General features: G+C 36.5%; 1 protein-coding gene across 5 annotated transcripts in view; it reads right to left on the bottom strand.

The window, feature by feature from the left end:
• Positions 1-15,522, bottom strand: part of LOC121166309 (inositol polyphosphate 4-phosphatase type II-like) — a 329,961-nt gene that overhangs the window by 116,153 nt on the left and 198,286 nt on the right. For 4 of the 5 annotated variants that reach the window (XM_040995445.1, XM_040995448.1, XM_040995447.1 and 1 more), the window contains 2 exons: positions 4,850-4,980; positions 4,365-4,469 (listed from right to left, as the gene is read on the bottom strand). In XM_040995445.1, coding sequence (XP_040851379.1) covers positions 4,365-4,469; positions 4,850-4,980 — 236 coding nt within the window. Of the gene's footprint in view, positions 1-3,858; positions 3,873-4,364; positions 4,470-4,849; positions 4,981-15,522 lie in introns of all 5 variants that reach the window. The other variant, XM_040995446.1, reaches the window with a different exon arrangement.

Genomic DNA, 15,522 nt, shown 5'->3' with positions numbered 1-15,522 from the left:
CCTGGCTCCTGGTTTCAGACTGCCGCAGCACCGGGCCATTGCGCTCACTTGGGGAGTAAATCATCGGATTGAAGATCTTCCTCTCTATTTTTCCTCCTCTCTGTATCTCTGACTTTGCAATAAAAATAAATAAATCTTTTTTAAAAAGTCCATTTTTATTTGCAGAAATTGTTATGTTAAAAATTGAATCTTCCAATCCACAAGTATGGCATTTTTTACTATTTTTTTTCTCCTGGATTTATCTAATGGGAGCTTTTCTTTTTTTCTTTCTTCCTTTTTTTTTTTTTTTGGCTTCTTTTTCTTTAAAATTTATAAGCCTTGTGGATGTGTGTGCTGTTTTCACATTATTGTAAGTGACTTTTAGAACACTAGAATTTATGTTTTGTTGTTGTATATGAAAACAGAGTTGAAGCTGCATGTTGATTTTGTATTGGTGATGGTCCCTGTTACTTTTTGTTTGTTTATCTATGAATAACAGAATTTTCAACATTTATAGCTATGCCATTTGGGAATAAAATTTTACTTTTTTTTTTTTTTACTCTGTAAATATTTATCTTCCCCCTCTCAATTTTTACCTTTATTAATTTGTTTCAGTTTTTATTATAATATTAAATATAACAGAGGCCAACATTGTCCCAGCCACGATCTTGCCATGGGGGGATGGGGATATTTAATCTTTCACCATTAATTATGTCAGCTGTATCTAAAAGAAAGAAAAAGAAAAAAAAACAGATTCCAGATCCAGCACTGTGATGTAGCTGGCTAATGTTCACGATGTTAGCACTCCACATTGAGATGTTGGTCGGATTCCTGTCAGTGTCACTTTGCATCCAGGTTCCTGCTGGTAACCCTGGGCACGCAGCAGGATATGGCCTGGGTGCTTAGAACCCTGCCACTCATACTCTGGGCTGAGTTCCTGGCTCCTGTCTTCATCCCGACTGAGATCCAGCTATGGCAGCCCGTACACATTGAGCAACTGATGGAAGAGATCTCTATTCTAATTTACTTCTTCCCCTCTTTTTTGTCATTCTGCCTTTTGAATAAATAAATATTTTTAAAAATAGGTGCCTTCCCTTTTCTAATTCTAGTTTACTGAGACTTTATAATATCATTATCAGAGTTAAATATTACCAAGTAATTTTTTCTAAATTCCTTGAAACTGCCACAGATTGTCTCCTATATTGTTTCAATATAGTAATCCACAAAGTTTTTCATGGTAAACATACCCTGCGATCTTGAGATGGTGTTAATAATTTTTATATAGTACTGTGTTTACTAAAATCATTTTAACTGTTGTGGTAATGAGGAATATTCATTTTTTTATTTGTATCTGATTTGGCACCAGCACAAGGCAGACCTCAATAAATGAAAGGGATAAATTCTTTAAGTGTTTGCTAGAATTCAACAGTGAAACCTAATTTTCTTTTAGTAATAATTTAACATTTTAACATAATTCTTTTAGTAGATATAGATACATTTTTTAAAATGCTTTATTATAAAACTAACAAAAGTATTGATTTGAATGATACAGTCAGACAAAGAGACATCTACCATCTGCTGATTTGCTCTTCAGTTTCCCATACAGTTCTGACTGAACCCGGTAAAAGAGAGGCCAGCCCATCTGAGCCTTCCACATGTGTGCAGGGACTCAGTTATGTAAACCTTCAGCTGCTGCCTCCAGGTGCACTTCAGCAGGAAGATGGAGTTGAGTGTAGAACTTGGAGTGGAAGAAAGCAGCTTAAGAGTTGTGCCAAATGCCTGTCCTACAAGTATTCATTAGCTATTTCTTTGGAAATCAGGTTTTGTGAGGTAACACTGTACAAAGGTACATTGTGCAGTTCATCTAAATTGCAGGACTTACTGACATAACACAGAACTTCCTTTTGGTATTCTAACAGTACTCTCAATGACACACCATCTGTTACTGGAAATTTACATATCCTTCCCTTTTCTTACTTGATCAATGAGACATAAATCCATTTCCATTATCTTAAAATCCTTAAATTTTGCTACTATTTATTTTTAAAATTTTTCACTGTAGTTTATTGTCTACTTTAGAGTTCTAACACGATTTGTTTTGTTTCAAATTTCCTATAATTTCAAATTATTTTAAAACAGAATATTCTGTTTTTATTCTTCTTAAAAATCATGTTATAAGGCATTTTTTGCCGATTAATATTTATATCTCTATGGTACACATTTGATACATGTATGCTATGTATAATGATCAAATCTGTGCAATACCATCTTCAAACTTTAGTTATTTCAGAGATGTTGAGATCGTGGTACTTTTAGTCCTCCAATTGACACTGTAAATGATAAACATTTTTAATATATGCAGCTAGATGAGTTCAGAGATCTGTACCTCGAAAACCATGATCACATGTATGTTATAAACATGGTAATTCCTTTAGAAGTTTCCTTTTGCTCTTTCTGTGTTTTTTATTGTGTGTTAAACTGTGTGTGATAAGCACATTTAACATATACATCTACCCTCTCAAAATCTTAATGTTGAAGAATTAGCTATATATAGGCATAATGAAGCTGAAAAGATGAAGGCACAAACACACACATAGTCACAGTGAGTGAGTGAGTAACTGAAACTGAGAGAAAGTGAGAAAGACTAACTCATGCATTAGCCAGACCAATCTCCAGATGTCCTTAAGAGTCAGGGTTGGGTCAGGTCAAAGCAAGGTGCCAAAAGGCCATTTCCATTACTTCCTAAATGGTTGTTAGTGTCCTAAAACATGGGCCATATTTCAAACGCCTCAAGGATGCATTAGTAGGAAGCTGCTGGAAGCAGAGGAGCTAGGACTTGAACCTGCTCCCTGACATGAGATGTGAGCATGCTAAGAACCAGCTTAATCTGTGTTGCCACAACATACATCCTTTGCATAAAATGTAAAGCTTGAAATGTTGTATTTTTTAATTGTAGACACTACATTATACATTAGATATCTAGGACTAACTCCTCTTACATAACTGGACATCCAACTAACACTTTGCTGTTATCCCTTCCCCAAAGCCCTTGGTAGCTACTGTTCAACTCTGTTTCTAAGTATTTGGTAATTCTGAATTCAGCATGTTGACAGGATCATGTATTATTTGTCTTTCTGTGTCTTGTTTCTTTTTGTCAGTACTACCTTCAGGTTTATTCCATCATCTATATACAGAACAATTTATTTAACTGTTCATTATGTATATTTAGGTTGATTTCATAATTTGGCCTTTGTGAAAAAAATGTTGCAAATTATGACAGTGAAGTTTTCACAATAAAATCTTCACTTGAATTCCTTTGTATGTAAATTCAAAAGAAAGACTGGTGGGTCATATGACAACTATAATTTTATTTTTTGAGAAATCACTGTGCTTTCTGTCTGTGCATCAAATTAAATTACACTTCCAGTAATTATGCATAAGATCCTTTCATTTTATTTTTTTTCTAAGCTTAAAACCACAATATTTTTTACACTGATTTAGACACAGGCTATCAGGGTAGATCTGTATGTCCACAAGCATGTGTATTAATAAGTATTAACACCTTCATGAGGATTTGACGATATTAGCAACTTTCAGTTTCCTAGAAGATGAGAAGCGGTAGGACATCAATAACACTTGCCTTTGAAATAGGACAACTTTGAGGGACACCGGTAAATACAGACGGTATTAACAATCACCGTATAATATTTTTTTTTAAAAAAAGCCTATTAATGTTACTGGACTATGAGGGCATGGTCATCCCAGATATACATAGAATTATTATATGGCATTAATGGGAAGAAAATAGAAAATGAGAAGAGTAGTTCAAAACATATTTTATCTGGACATGACAAAAAAAAAAATAGAAAGGCAACTAACACCAGACCCCACATCTTGCCTTGATAAATGTTCCTGATAACAAAATACAGGAAAATATTCTGCCTCCATTTACCCAGTAAACATTTTATCCTTTTCTGTTTCCATAAGAAAGAGATGGTTATTGTGTCCCTGCTAAGGCAGAGATTTAGCAAATATTAACATATAGGATTTGGGGTTTCTCAAAATAGATAGAAAAAAAAAGAACAAATTATTTTCTGTACTTTCTCCTAACTCAAATAAGGGTACAGATGTTAACTACTAGTCATTACTAATTAAGGATCTGATGCTCATTTGAATCTACAACTAATTTCCGGTGCCTTGTTCACACATGTGACAATCCAGAAATACAGCAACAAAAAAGAATAGTCTTTTTGATAGTATGTAGTGTCACTACCAGCCTTAATTGCTTCATTTTTACATCACTAATGAGCTTTTACAGTCTGCAGCTGTCATTATATTTTTAAAAATACACACAAATTTACCAATCTAAAAAGAGTAATACATACCTTTCAGGTGAGGGCTGTGTACATGCATTCTTTGCAAATGCAGATTTACAGGAACAAATTCTAATGTTTTCTCTCCTTTACTGCTGCTTGATTTGAAAGAAGACCCTAGGTGGAAAAAATTAAATATTACCACCAAATAAACAAATAAATGATCATTTTTGTGGGTATGTTTGAATGTATCTGTGCATGTTGAAGTGTCTGACAGAAAAATGATAGAAGAAATTTAAAGAAAAACATATCCCACAAGTTGCTTCTCTTCTCGCAAATTAGTTTTACTTGCCTGAGTTATTCTTATCCCATTAGATAGAGCAGAAGAATGTTCAACTCCCTGTTTTAGGTGCCAACATGATACAGTCAAAACTCAGTTTTAATTCCCCCATCTTTGGCTGTCTCATGTACATACCCATAATGTTTGTTATTGCTCTTTCACATAACACACAGAAAATGCAATCTAGTTTGAGTGAGACAAAAATCTGCATTCACACCTGTTTCCCGGTTGAGTTCTGTCAAAATGTCTTGATACATGTTCACCATTTGATCACAGTGAGTCAGGACATTTTTCCGTAGATTGTCCCAGTGTGGAGAAAGTTCACCAAGTTCTTTTAGCTCCTGGTTTCTGTTAAGAAATAAAAAGGCAAAGTTAATTTTTATCTTAATTCTTGGATACATAATCCTTAATCATGATTTTCAAAATCCATCTCTGGAAAGTTCTATAAGCTTATTAGCTTAAGATGAACAACAGCATAAAACACAATGAAAAAATACAAGCATAAATCACACATACAAACATTAACAAAAAGCAAAATAATAATAATAATAAATTTCCTTGCCAAAAATTTCAATAAGACAGGACATAAAACACTTGAAAAGCAACACAAAACTTTTAATATAAAGTTTATAAATTACTGGCTAACTTTAATTTTTTTTGTGAAAACAGCAATTTCATTTCATTTTATGACACAGTTTCATAGGCTCTGGGATCCCCCCAACCACTCCCCATGCCCTTGCCCCATGGTGGATTCCTCCATCTTGTTGCAGTATTATGTTCAAATCCAGTCATGATTCTTTCATTGCAAGTTATCATCTCTCCCAGTGTTTGTGGTCATCTTCTTTGATTTAATGGAATAGAACATATTACTACTGCATCTTTTCTCTGAGCTCTTTCTAATTTTTGTGAACATTAGTTACATTCTAAACTTTTCCAAAGATTAGCTTTCTTCACACAACCTTCACAGGAAAGGACATGATTGATCAGTGGATGACAAGAGGAAAGACAAGAGGAAAGTAGACAACACACTGAAGAAATGGGAAGTTCAGTTCTCTAGTTGATTCTCTAGTTGCACTCAAATTACAGGATAGTCAAAGTCAAGATGAACGGCAAAGACAAAAACCAACAAATCATTCCAAGAGCTTTAGTTCTCTAACTCTAGCAGAGCTGGGAAATCAGATTACATCTGAACTAGATGATACAAGCGAAAAACCAGTATGTAAGTTTTCCAGAATTCAGTTATAATGAAGATATTATTTGAAGATACCTGTTTTAAGCCAATAGAGTCACCATTGTGTTACAACTGAAAATGGGTTTACGTCTTTAAATCCTCATCAGAAAGAATAATTGAAAGGGGCATGGTGAGACAAACAAGAAAGGGTGGTAGAGTGCCCCCTGACTTTACTGTAGGATATAGAGATGGGACTGTATGTCAGTATATCTCCCTTAAGAGATGATTGGAAAAATAATGGTCAGAATAGTTTAGCACTCTTCAGGAAAAGACCTGGAATAATATATGAGGAGTTAAAATGCATTGTAATATTCAAGGTACCACCTTTTATGCAGAGAATTACACAGATAACCCTGTTTGTTAAAAAAAAAAATTCCACTGAAAAAGTAAAAATTCAGAGAGACTAACAACCAATATAATGTTTCTTTGAATCGGTAAAAAGTTAATAGTGCCAGAGTGGTGGCATAGCAAGTTAGTTCTCAGCCTGAAGTGCTAGCATCCCATACCGATGCTAGTACGTATCCTAGCTGCTCCACTTCTGAGCCAGCTCTGCTTATGGCTTGGGAAAGCAGTAGAGAATGGCTCAAGATGTTGCAATCATTATATTAAATAAGGATACTGGGTACAAAAATCAGTTATTTTTTTAATCAGGAACTCTAGAGTTATATTTGCTTTATTGCAATTTAATTCATTCATTTGAACAAAAACTTCCACACTTGAAAATCTTGTTTATATCTCAGTACAGTTTCTCTAAAAAGAAAGACCAAGGATCGGGCAATGCCAGGTCAATAACCACAAGGAGATAAAAGAAAAACCGATGGAGGGAAAATGAGAGAGCACACACAGGTGGTACATTACCGATTCAGAACTTCAGAAGGGAACAGGACTAGTTTCTTGGTTATGTTGAAAATGCCAGGAAAATTATTGGAAAACCCTGTAGCTTGAGATAGTTTGTTAGATGGAGAGATTGGCATATCAGTTCCTTACTAGATTCTATATTTCATTGGTAACAATTCATCCTGTGTGAAAGTAACTCCCTGCACTCAACTATAAAATATGTTCCTGCCAGTGCCAGAAGGGAAGAACACAGGAGCTGGCAACATTGTTGGCTCTGCTCTGAAAAGAGATGAGGTTCAGACCCAGTGAGGCAGCTCCCTTGGTAGGTGCTACTGAAGACAAAAGTCAAGTTTTCACCATAATGGACAATGTTACAGTTAATGGTAAGTCTGTGCTGACAGTGGCAATAGACAGAGCTCCCTACTAACCAAATGACCAAGGTTTGGTAGATATTTTTTCGTTGTACCAACTGAGCCAAAATATGCAATCACTTGCATAACTGAGATGTACTTGCATCAATTACTTACAGCTCAATAACTTATAAAAACAAAATGATTATATTTTCCCAAGTGCAGCCCAATAAAATCCTTTAAGCCAATTACCAGTTATAAACTTCTGAAGTCTGAAAAAGAGGTAACAAACTCAACTACAGTGTTCAATGTTCCAGTTGATTCTTATGAGAAATTCATCAACAATCTCCAGTATCACTCACTTTCTGATTTTCCATACACTCTGCCAGCATTTAACTGTCAATTGCTGCCTGAGAGAATAAGTTCTTTCTTTGCTTTTAGATTCTTGCTTGCTATAATTGCCCATCTACATCTGTGCATGGGATATCTCTGAATCTCCAGACATAATCTTTTTGCTCAGATTCTGTAGCACTAGTTCTATCTGTAAAAGATGATTCAGAACTATGTTACCATTTTTGCTACTTGACTGCCATGCGGAATACATATATTCAATGAGAAACAGATGGAAAATTCTAGCCATGAAGAATGCAACAGCCTGTATCAGCTACAGATTTAGCAGGTTCACCCTGAAGGACAGGGACCCAAATATTCAGTATTTTCTTCCATATTGGAGCTGTAGCTGAGCTTTTTATGATTGATGTTATTCCACTTTTCTATCAGATCTGCAGCTTTTGCGTGAGGATGTAAGTAATGATTCTGAACATCCTAAACATTATCACACTTTCTTTAATGTAACAAAACATGTCTCTAGGTAACAGCAGCGTTAAGTAAGCAACATCCTATTGATTGATGCATCTGGAAGCCATCAGATGTAAGTTCCAACAATGGCACTGGGAGGGCAAAAGAAAACACATTTTCAGACTATAATTCACCCACTTAAGAAAAATTATGTTTCCTTCCAATGTGGACATGCTCCAACTTAATTTGGCTTGTCAATTAAGCTTTCACCAAACATCTGTTTTGTCTCTAAGGAACCATGGAGCAATGGGACCAAACTAGTGGTTATTATCAATCTGTGTTTGCAACTAACAGTTTATAGTGATAGTAGTTATGTTGCCTTGGAAATGGGTGCCACATGCTTGGATCCATTCCACATCTCTGTTTCTGTCATCAGGTTTATTCTCTTGGGAGTCCACTGTACAAACTCATGGGTAGACTGCAAAGGAGGTTGGCTAACATCCATTGGACAGGAAAAATAAACACCTGGTACATGAGTTTCCTTTGTGGTGTCTACACTAAAAAGCCATTGAAACATAAAGATGTTTTATCCTCGCTACTGCAGGATTTTTCATGTATCTAGTGTCCACGTCCCTTGTATACCATTTTTCTTCTATTTTCTTCCAGTTGCATAAGGCCATCAACCCTTCCAATGCCCTGTTTCTGAGTGTATCTGGACCTCACAGCATCTTTTTCCCCACAAATGTAAAGGACAATGTACAAACAGCAGATTTGCCAGAAGGATGATGAATTTCCTTCACTGTTGATACTAAGTCTACACAAACCATCAGGCTAACATATCTTCCTACCAGTTTAAGTTATCTCCTCCAATGTGAGTTAGGCACAGGAGAACTTGTATGTAGTTATAAATGTGAGCTGACATAGAATTATCAGTAGTATGACAAGATGGGTAAAACAGGACTGTCTCTTACAAACATATGAATTCAGTTTCAACTGTATCGTTCTCATATAAAAACACATCATGCCATAACATACAGTGGGACTGAATCAATATTCAGTTTGCAATGTCTCCAGTCACAAGGTGCCTTTGTATCGTCATCCTCAGTGTTGCATTCCCCAGGAAAATGCCAGATCGCACCTACTACACCTGCATGGTATTTGCGTTTCTTTTTTTCCTTCTTAAGATATATTATTCAAGAATATATACTTTTGTCATAAAAATCATAATCTTAGAGATGTCACAGCCATAAAGAAGATTAGAAAAAATATGAAATCTCTTGTTAAACATATGGAGAAATCTAACTAAAATCATTTAGTTTCAGAATCAGTAGAATACCAAAAATCTTCTAAGATAAAATAGCCATGTCTACTTTTCTGTTACTTCTTCACTGTAGAAAGAAACACAAAATAAGAAAAACACAAACAAAAACGTGTATGTTTGATTGATATTAAGGAGTGAGATGTAAAATGTGGGATCTTGATTTTCAGAACTATGTATGTAATTTTTCTATTCATATGAACAAAGTTATATTTCTGGATTTAAAAAAATCTGAGTATTTTAGTTTGATTGGAACACCTATTTTTGTATTGCAACTAATACTTTTAAATACATGTTCTAGGGCATTAATACTGGAATTCAAATGATAAGATTCAAATGACACCAAAGACCTGTGGTTCAGTCTCCATGTGTTGCTTCACTATTTAAAGCAGGCACCTAGCAAGAATGCTATCAGCTGCATAGTGACATTCTTTAAACAACTTATGTATGTGTATATGTATTTATCTATTGTTGGAAAGGCAGAGTTATATAAAAAGGAGACACTTAGAGATCTTCCATCTGCTGACTCACTCCTCAAATGGCTGCAAGGGCTAGAGCTGAGGGCAACATCAAGTTTGGAGTCAGAAGTTCCTTTCAGGTCTCCCAATGGGTAGAGTGGCCCTAGAATTTGGGCAATCCATTGCTGCTTTTCCAGGTCATAGCAGGGAGTCAGATTGGAAATGGAGCAGCTGGGACAGGAGCTGGCTCCCATATGGGATATCTGTGCCACAGAGGCCTGAACATATTTTCAGTAAGCTTTCCAAATCAATGAACACTGGGTTTGTAATATGTCATTACATTTTTAATTCATAGAGAATATGTTGGTTAAAAATATTGCTAACCGTGCTTGAAAAAAAAAAATCTCTCTTCACTCACAAAAGAGTTTTTCCTTTCAAAAGCTCTATATTTCAGTTGCTGCTATGTAAGACTTAAATAAAACACTGCCCTGGTAAACACATATAATCTCATTAACTCATTGTCGACTCCCTTAGATTTTTGCATTTAAAACAAATATCCTAACCTTCTTCTAAATTATCCGAATTCTCAAAGAGTGCAACAGACAAACAGGAGTTTGAAAGAATACACTGTATATTAAAACATCAGTACGTCTCCTAACATACAGCACTTTTTGTCACTGCCATCTGTTTTGTTTCCCTTTGCTATCTACAAAAATAAAACAGGAATTATGCAAAGGAATTCTCTGAAACTACTGCTGTGGCCTGTTTGAGAAATACATAGCTTTCAACTGTAAATTATGACACTCTTTTTTATTTAAAATTGTTCATTTGAAATGCAATAACAGAGTGGCATAAAGAAAAGGTGAAACTGGGAGGGAGAAAGGAGGGGAAAAGGAGAGAGTGGGGAGCAAATGGGCAGACTCATTCCAGATGCCCAGCGACTGAGACTAAGGCTGGACCAATGCCAAGAACTCAGGCAGGGTCTTCAAAGCAGGTGACATGAAACAAAATACTCCGTGATAATAATCTGTTTCCCAGGGTCAACATTTATAGGAAGCTGCATTCAGGCAGTGAAGGCTGTCACTGAATCCAGGTACCCTCATGGGGGGGTCATAGGATCCTTTTCCAGCATCTTAGGTTAGGCTAAATGCTTCAAAGTAGAATATTTTTGATAATAAATATTTACATGAAACTCTAGATTTACATATTTTATTTTTGGAATTATTGCTATTTAGCCTGCCTATAACACAGGATGCTTGTCTTTTTAAAATACTAATTTCAAAAACAGAATAAGTCGGGATGGGGAAAGGAGTAGGCAGAGAAGCAGAAAAGGAAAGACATCTTTCATCTTGAGTTCACTTCCCAAATGGACACAAAGACCAGGGCTGGGCTAAGTCAAACCAGGAATCTGTCCTCCATCCAGATCCCCAGCGTAGGTGGCACCTGCTTCTGTTTTTCCAGGAGATTTAGCAGGGAGCTGGATCATGAATAGAGCAGCCTAATCTCAAACTGGTGCTCCTGTGGATGCCAATTGCTCAAGCTTAGCCTTAACCAATAAAGCAGGCCTCACATGGTTTTTGTTTCAGTAAAATTCCAAGTTCCTCCAGGTTTTTATGCTTTTCTGAATCAATCATAATGTGGAACAGTCTCCTATTTATATGACATATTTGAAAATCAATCCAGTGAATGAGATTAAGAAACAGGACAACTGTTTTTGAAGAGAGGAGACAAATAATTGAACATCGAATGAGTCATGGAAGTACTGGAAGAAAAAGCTGAGTTTAATTTTTCATATACAGCACATACAACACCAAAACATTTTTAAATAAATGATTTTTTTAAAAAAAATTACTTATGTATTTGAAAGGCATAGTTACACAGAGAGAGAGCGACATAGATCTTTCAGCTGCTGGTTCTTGCCCCTCATGACCACATGGGTTGGGCTAGGCTGAAGCCAGGACTTAAGAGGTTCTTGTAAGATTCCCACCTGGTTATGGGGGCCAAGTTTCATTGCTTACTCAGGCACATGAGCAGGAAGCTGGATTAAAGGTGGAGAAGCTTGGACTGCTGATATTACCGATAACAGCTTGATTCAATATGCTACAACATTGGTCTCTAGATAAATGGGTTTTAACAGTTATGTTTTGCTTATGAAGCTGTGTTGGCTTCTGAAACTGGAAAGGATATGTTAGAAATTATATCAACTAAATGGACAAGCATCCCTTTCCCTTCCTCTATCAGCCCACTAGCTTCTATTGTGACTTTTTAAATTCTGTGTAAAACATTGCTTGGAAAAAGGTTATACTGAAAAAAAAAAAGCCACTGAGACAAATACATGCATAACTAGGAGGGATTTTAGATTCTACATTTAAAAAAATCTAACTTTAAAGCCTGTTGATTATACATATCCAAGCAAGAAATTCCAATATAGTGTAAATGTGTTCACAGCCTTTGAGTAGCAGAGATACATAACAGTCATCCGTTGGTCTTACTACAGATTCTTGTTTACGGTCAGTGTTCCATATGAGCATACTGACTTACTGGATGAAAGGTTTCATTTCAATTCATTTTGCCAACTTTCAGTAATTTGGAATAATGTCCGATACAGACTAATGGCAAAGAAGAGTGTTGAGCTCTGACTAATTACAAAAGGGACTCAGTCACTGTAAATTCTTCTGACCTTGTCTCTTCTAGATTTGTAATTTTAGACTGCACAAGTCTTCTTTGGGGCTACAGAGAAATTTAAAAAATTATCTTCATGGGCCCAGCACGATGGAGTAGTGTTTAAAAGTCCTCACCTTAAATGCGCTGGGATCCCTTATGGGCACTGGTTCTAATCCCAGCAGCCCTGCATCCCATCCAGCTCCCTGCTTGTGGCCTGGGAAAGCAGTCGAGGACAGCCCAGAGCTTTGAGACCCTGCACCTGCGTGGGAGACCCAGAAGAACTGCTGGCTCCTGGCTTCAGATTGGCACAGCTCCAGCCATTGCACCCGCTTGAAGAGTAAACCATTAGACGGAAGATCTTCCTCTCTGTCTGTCCTTCTCTCTGTATATCTGCCTTTCCAATAAAAATAAATACATTTTAAAAAATTATCTTCGGGCCCGGCGCGGTGGCGCAAGTGGTTAAGGTCCTCGCCTAGCACGCCCGGGATCCCATATGGGCGCCGGTTCTATCCCGGCAGCCCCGCTTCCCATCCAGCTCCCTGCCTGTGGCCCGGGAAAGCAGTCGAGGACGGCCCAAGGCTTTGGGACCCTGCACCTGCGTGGGAGACCCGGAAGAGGCTCCTGGCTTCGGATCGGCATAGTATCGGCCCGTTGCGCTCACTTGGGGAGTGAATCATCGGATGGAAGATCTTCCTCTCTGTCTCTCCTCTCTGTATATCTGCCTTTCCAATGAGAAAATAATAAAAATAAATCTTTAAAAAAAAAAAAAATTATCTTCATGTAGCATGTTTAAGTGTGATAGAAAATTGTAATATGCTGGGCTACAGCGTACCCAGGTATTTGTCTAAACATTATTGTAGGTGTCTCTGTGACAGTGTTTTAGGTTGAGATTAAACATATGAGCTGGTAGAGTGAAGAAAGCAGATCATCACCCTTCTTAGTTTGGGTGAGTCTCTTTCAATTAAAATGAAACAGCTGAACACTGCACATTTATCCAAATAATGGGACATTCTCCTGTTCATCTAGGGCCTTGACTATTTTCTATTGTCAGACTAGGGTTCACTGGCTGTCTTTACTTTAATCTTTCTTTCACATGTCAACTGGAATTATTCATCAGTTCACCTGGGTTTCCAAGTTGCTGACTACTTGCAGTTGTCAGAGGACTTGAGTGTTGTATAGGTTTATGAGCCACATCTTTATATGAGATTTCTCTCTCGTGGTGTGTAAAAAACTGTGGGTGAGAAGTGGCCAAGCTGATGGAAGACGACAAGAGGGAAACATGTAGAATGTACTTTGGGGGGCCAATTGTGGCTCATTCACTAAATCCTTGCCTTGCATGCACCAGGTTCCCAAACAGGCATATGTGTCTTCCAGCAGCTCCACTTCCCATTCTGCTTGTGACCTGGGAAAACAGTGGAGGACGGCTCAAAGCTTTGGGCCCTGCATCCACATGGGAGGCCCAGAGGAAGCTCGTGACTCCTGGCTTTGGACCAGCTCAGCTCCAGCTGTTACAGCCACTTAGGGAGTAAATCAGAAGACAAAGCCCTTTCCTTCTGTATCTTTTAAATCTGCCTTTCCAATAAGAAGAAATAATTTTTAAAAAGAATGGACTTATGGCTCACTAATGGTCATTTAGCCCTTCTACCTGATTCCATAACTATTCTCTTGACTTCTTCAAAAACAACACTGACTACGGAGATGTTCAACTTGTCTAAGACACCTGCACAGAAATCTCTCTGTGCTTAGCCTGTACCCCACATGAGAGCTCTCAACTAGAAATGTGAACCTAGGATTATAAACTTTAAAAACCTGAATATACATATTCAAAACTTCCCAAAGTTGTGAAATGCCATGATTGCAATAGAGAGCACTTGTAACTAACGGTCAATTCATTCATAGAAATGCAGCAAGACCAATTTGATAAAAGGAAAAAAATGGATATGGACCAGAACAAAAACATTAAAATGCTATTTGAGCTTGTTATTATTTAAGTAAACAGAAATATGCTCCCAAAATGAGCTCCATAATAGCATTTTGTAAAACAAAAATAGCTTGTCCATTTAAATAAAGCCTGTTGGTAGTCATCACATAGTAAAACTACATGTGGGTGTGCATGGGTGGAAAATTTAATAGCTGGTCTACTTTCATTCATTAAGCAAGATTAGTCTTTAAATCGAGTCTAAAAGAAGTCATGAAAGATGTATCCACTAGCAAAAAAATAAATACTAAATAGTGAGTGAAGAATAGAACACAAAAAATGACTGGGGGTGGTTTCAATTTCATAGAGTGATTGGCTGACACCATAAAATTGAACAAAGTTCAATTGGATGTCAAGTTTCACAGTATATTCAACTCACATATCAGAATGTCTGTAATTTAACTCATACAAGGATAAAAGCTGCATCCATAAATTATACAGGCTTAGTATAAAAAGTGCATTTTTATAAATGAAACTCTGGTTACTGTTGCAATTCATGAGCCACTATTTCACTGAAAAAGAACTGGATATTTTGAGTAGTCATTCACTCTGATTTTAACTTGACATTAAAATAAGTGGTTACTGTATTATAAACTCAATAAAATTTCAATTTGTATGCAAAGGTTAAGAGTTGGAACACAGTTGTTACAGGACTTATTTATTTCACAGAATTGGTATGTATCTGATAAGCAGCCAGATTCCATAATTTAATTTTAGGTTAATGCAAAAAAAAAATGGAAAAAGTAACCATCTCTTGTGATAAAGATGAATTTCATTTATTCATTTTTAAATACTGCCTTATTTAACTTTGATAGTTTGTTTTGAGGTTATGAAACACGGAGAGCATTTATTTAAAAAATTCGCAATGCTACACTTATGTTAAAATCAATAGTATATGAAACTGTGTGAAACGATCTATTAAATCCACACACATTAATCACGTGTCTTCTCACACTGAGTGGCCAAGCAAAATCACAAATTGCACTTGAAAGACTGGTAAATCAAGTCTGTTTACATTCCTGTCATCCTTTTATCACTCCTGGCCACATTTTCAGGATTTGCAAATATTTTCTTTATTCTCTCTTCAAACACCCCAGGATGTGAAGTTATGGTATTTTCCAATTTATTTAATCAATATATGAATTTCACAGGCAGATGGCATTCTGGTAACTGCACCAGATATTCTAATTATTTGTGGCCAATGACAGACACCATTTACTGTCCAGGTGTCAGTCCCTGTCTCTTCCTTTTAATAA

Source organism: Ochotona curzoniae, unplaced genomic scaffold (genome assembly GCF_017591425.1).
Source record: "Ochotona curzoniae isolate NIBS_2020 unplaced genomic scaffold, NIBS_Ocur_1.0 patch120, whole genome shotgun sequence".
Lineage (NCBI taxonomy): Eukaryota > Metazoa > Chordata > Mammalia > Lagomorpha > Ochotonidae > Ochotona > Ochotona curzoniae.
This window is presented reverse-complemented; position numbering and strand designations above follow the sequence as displayed.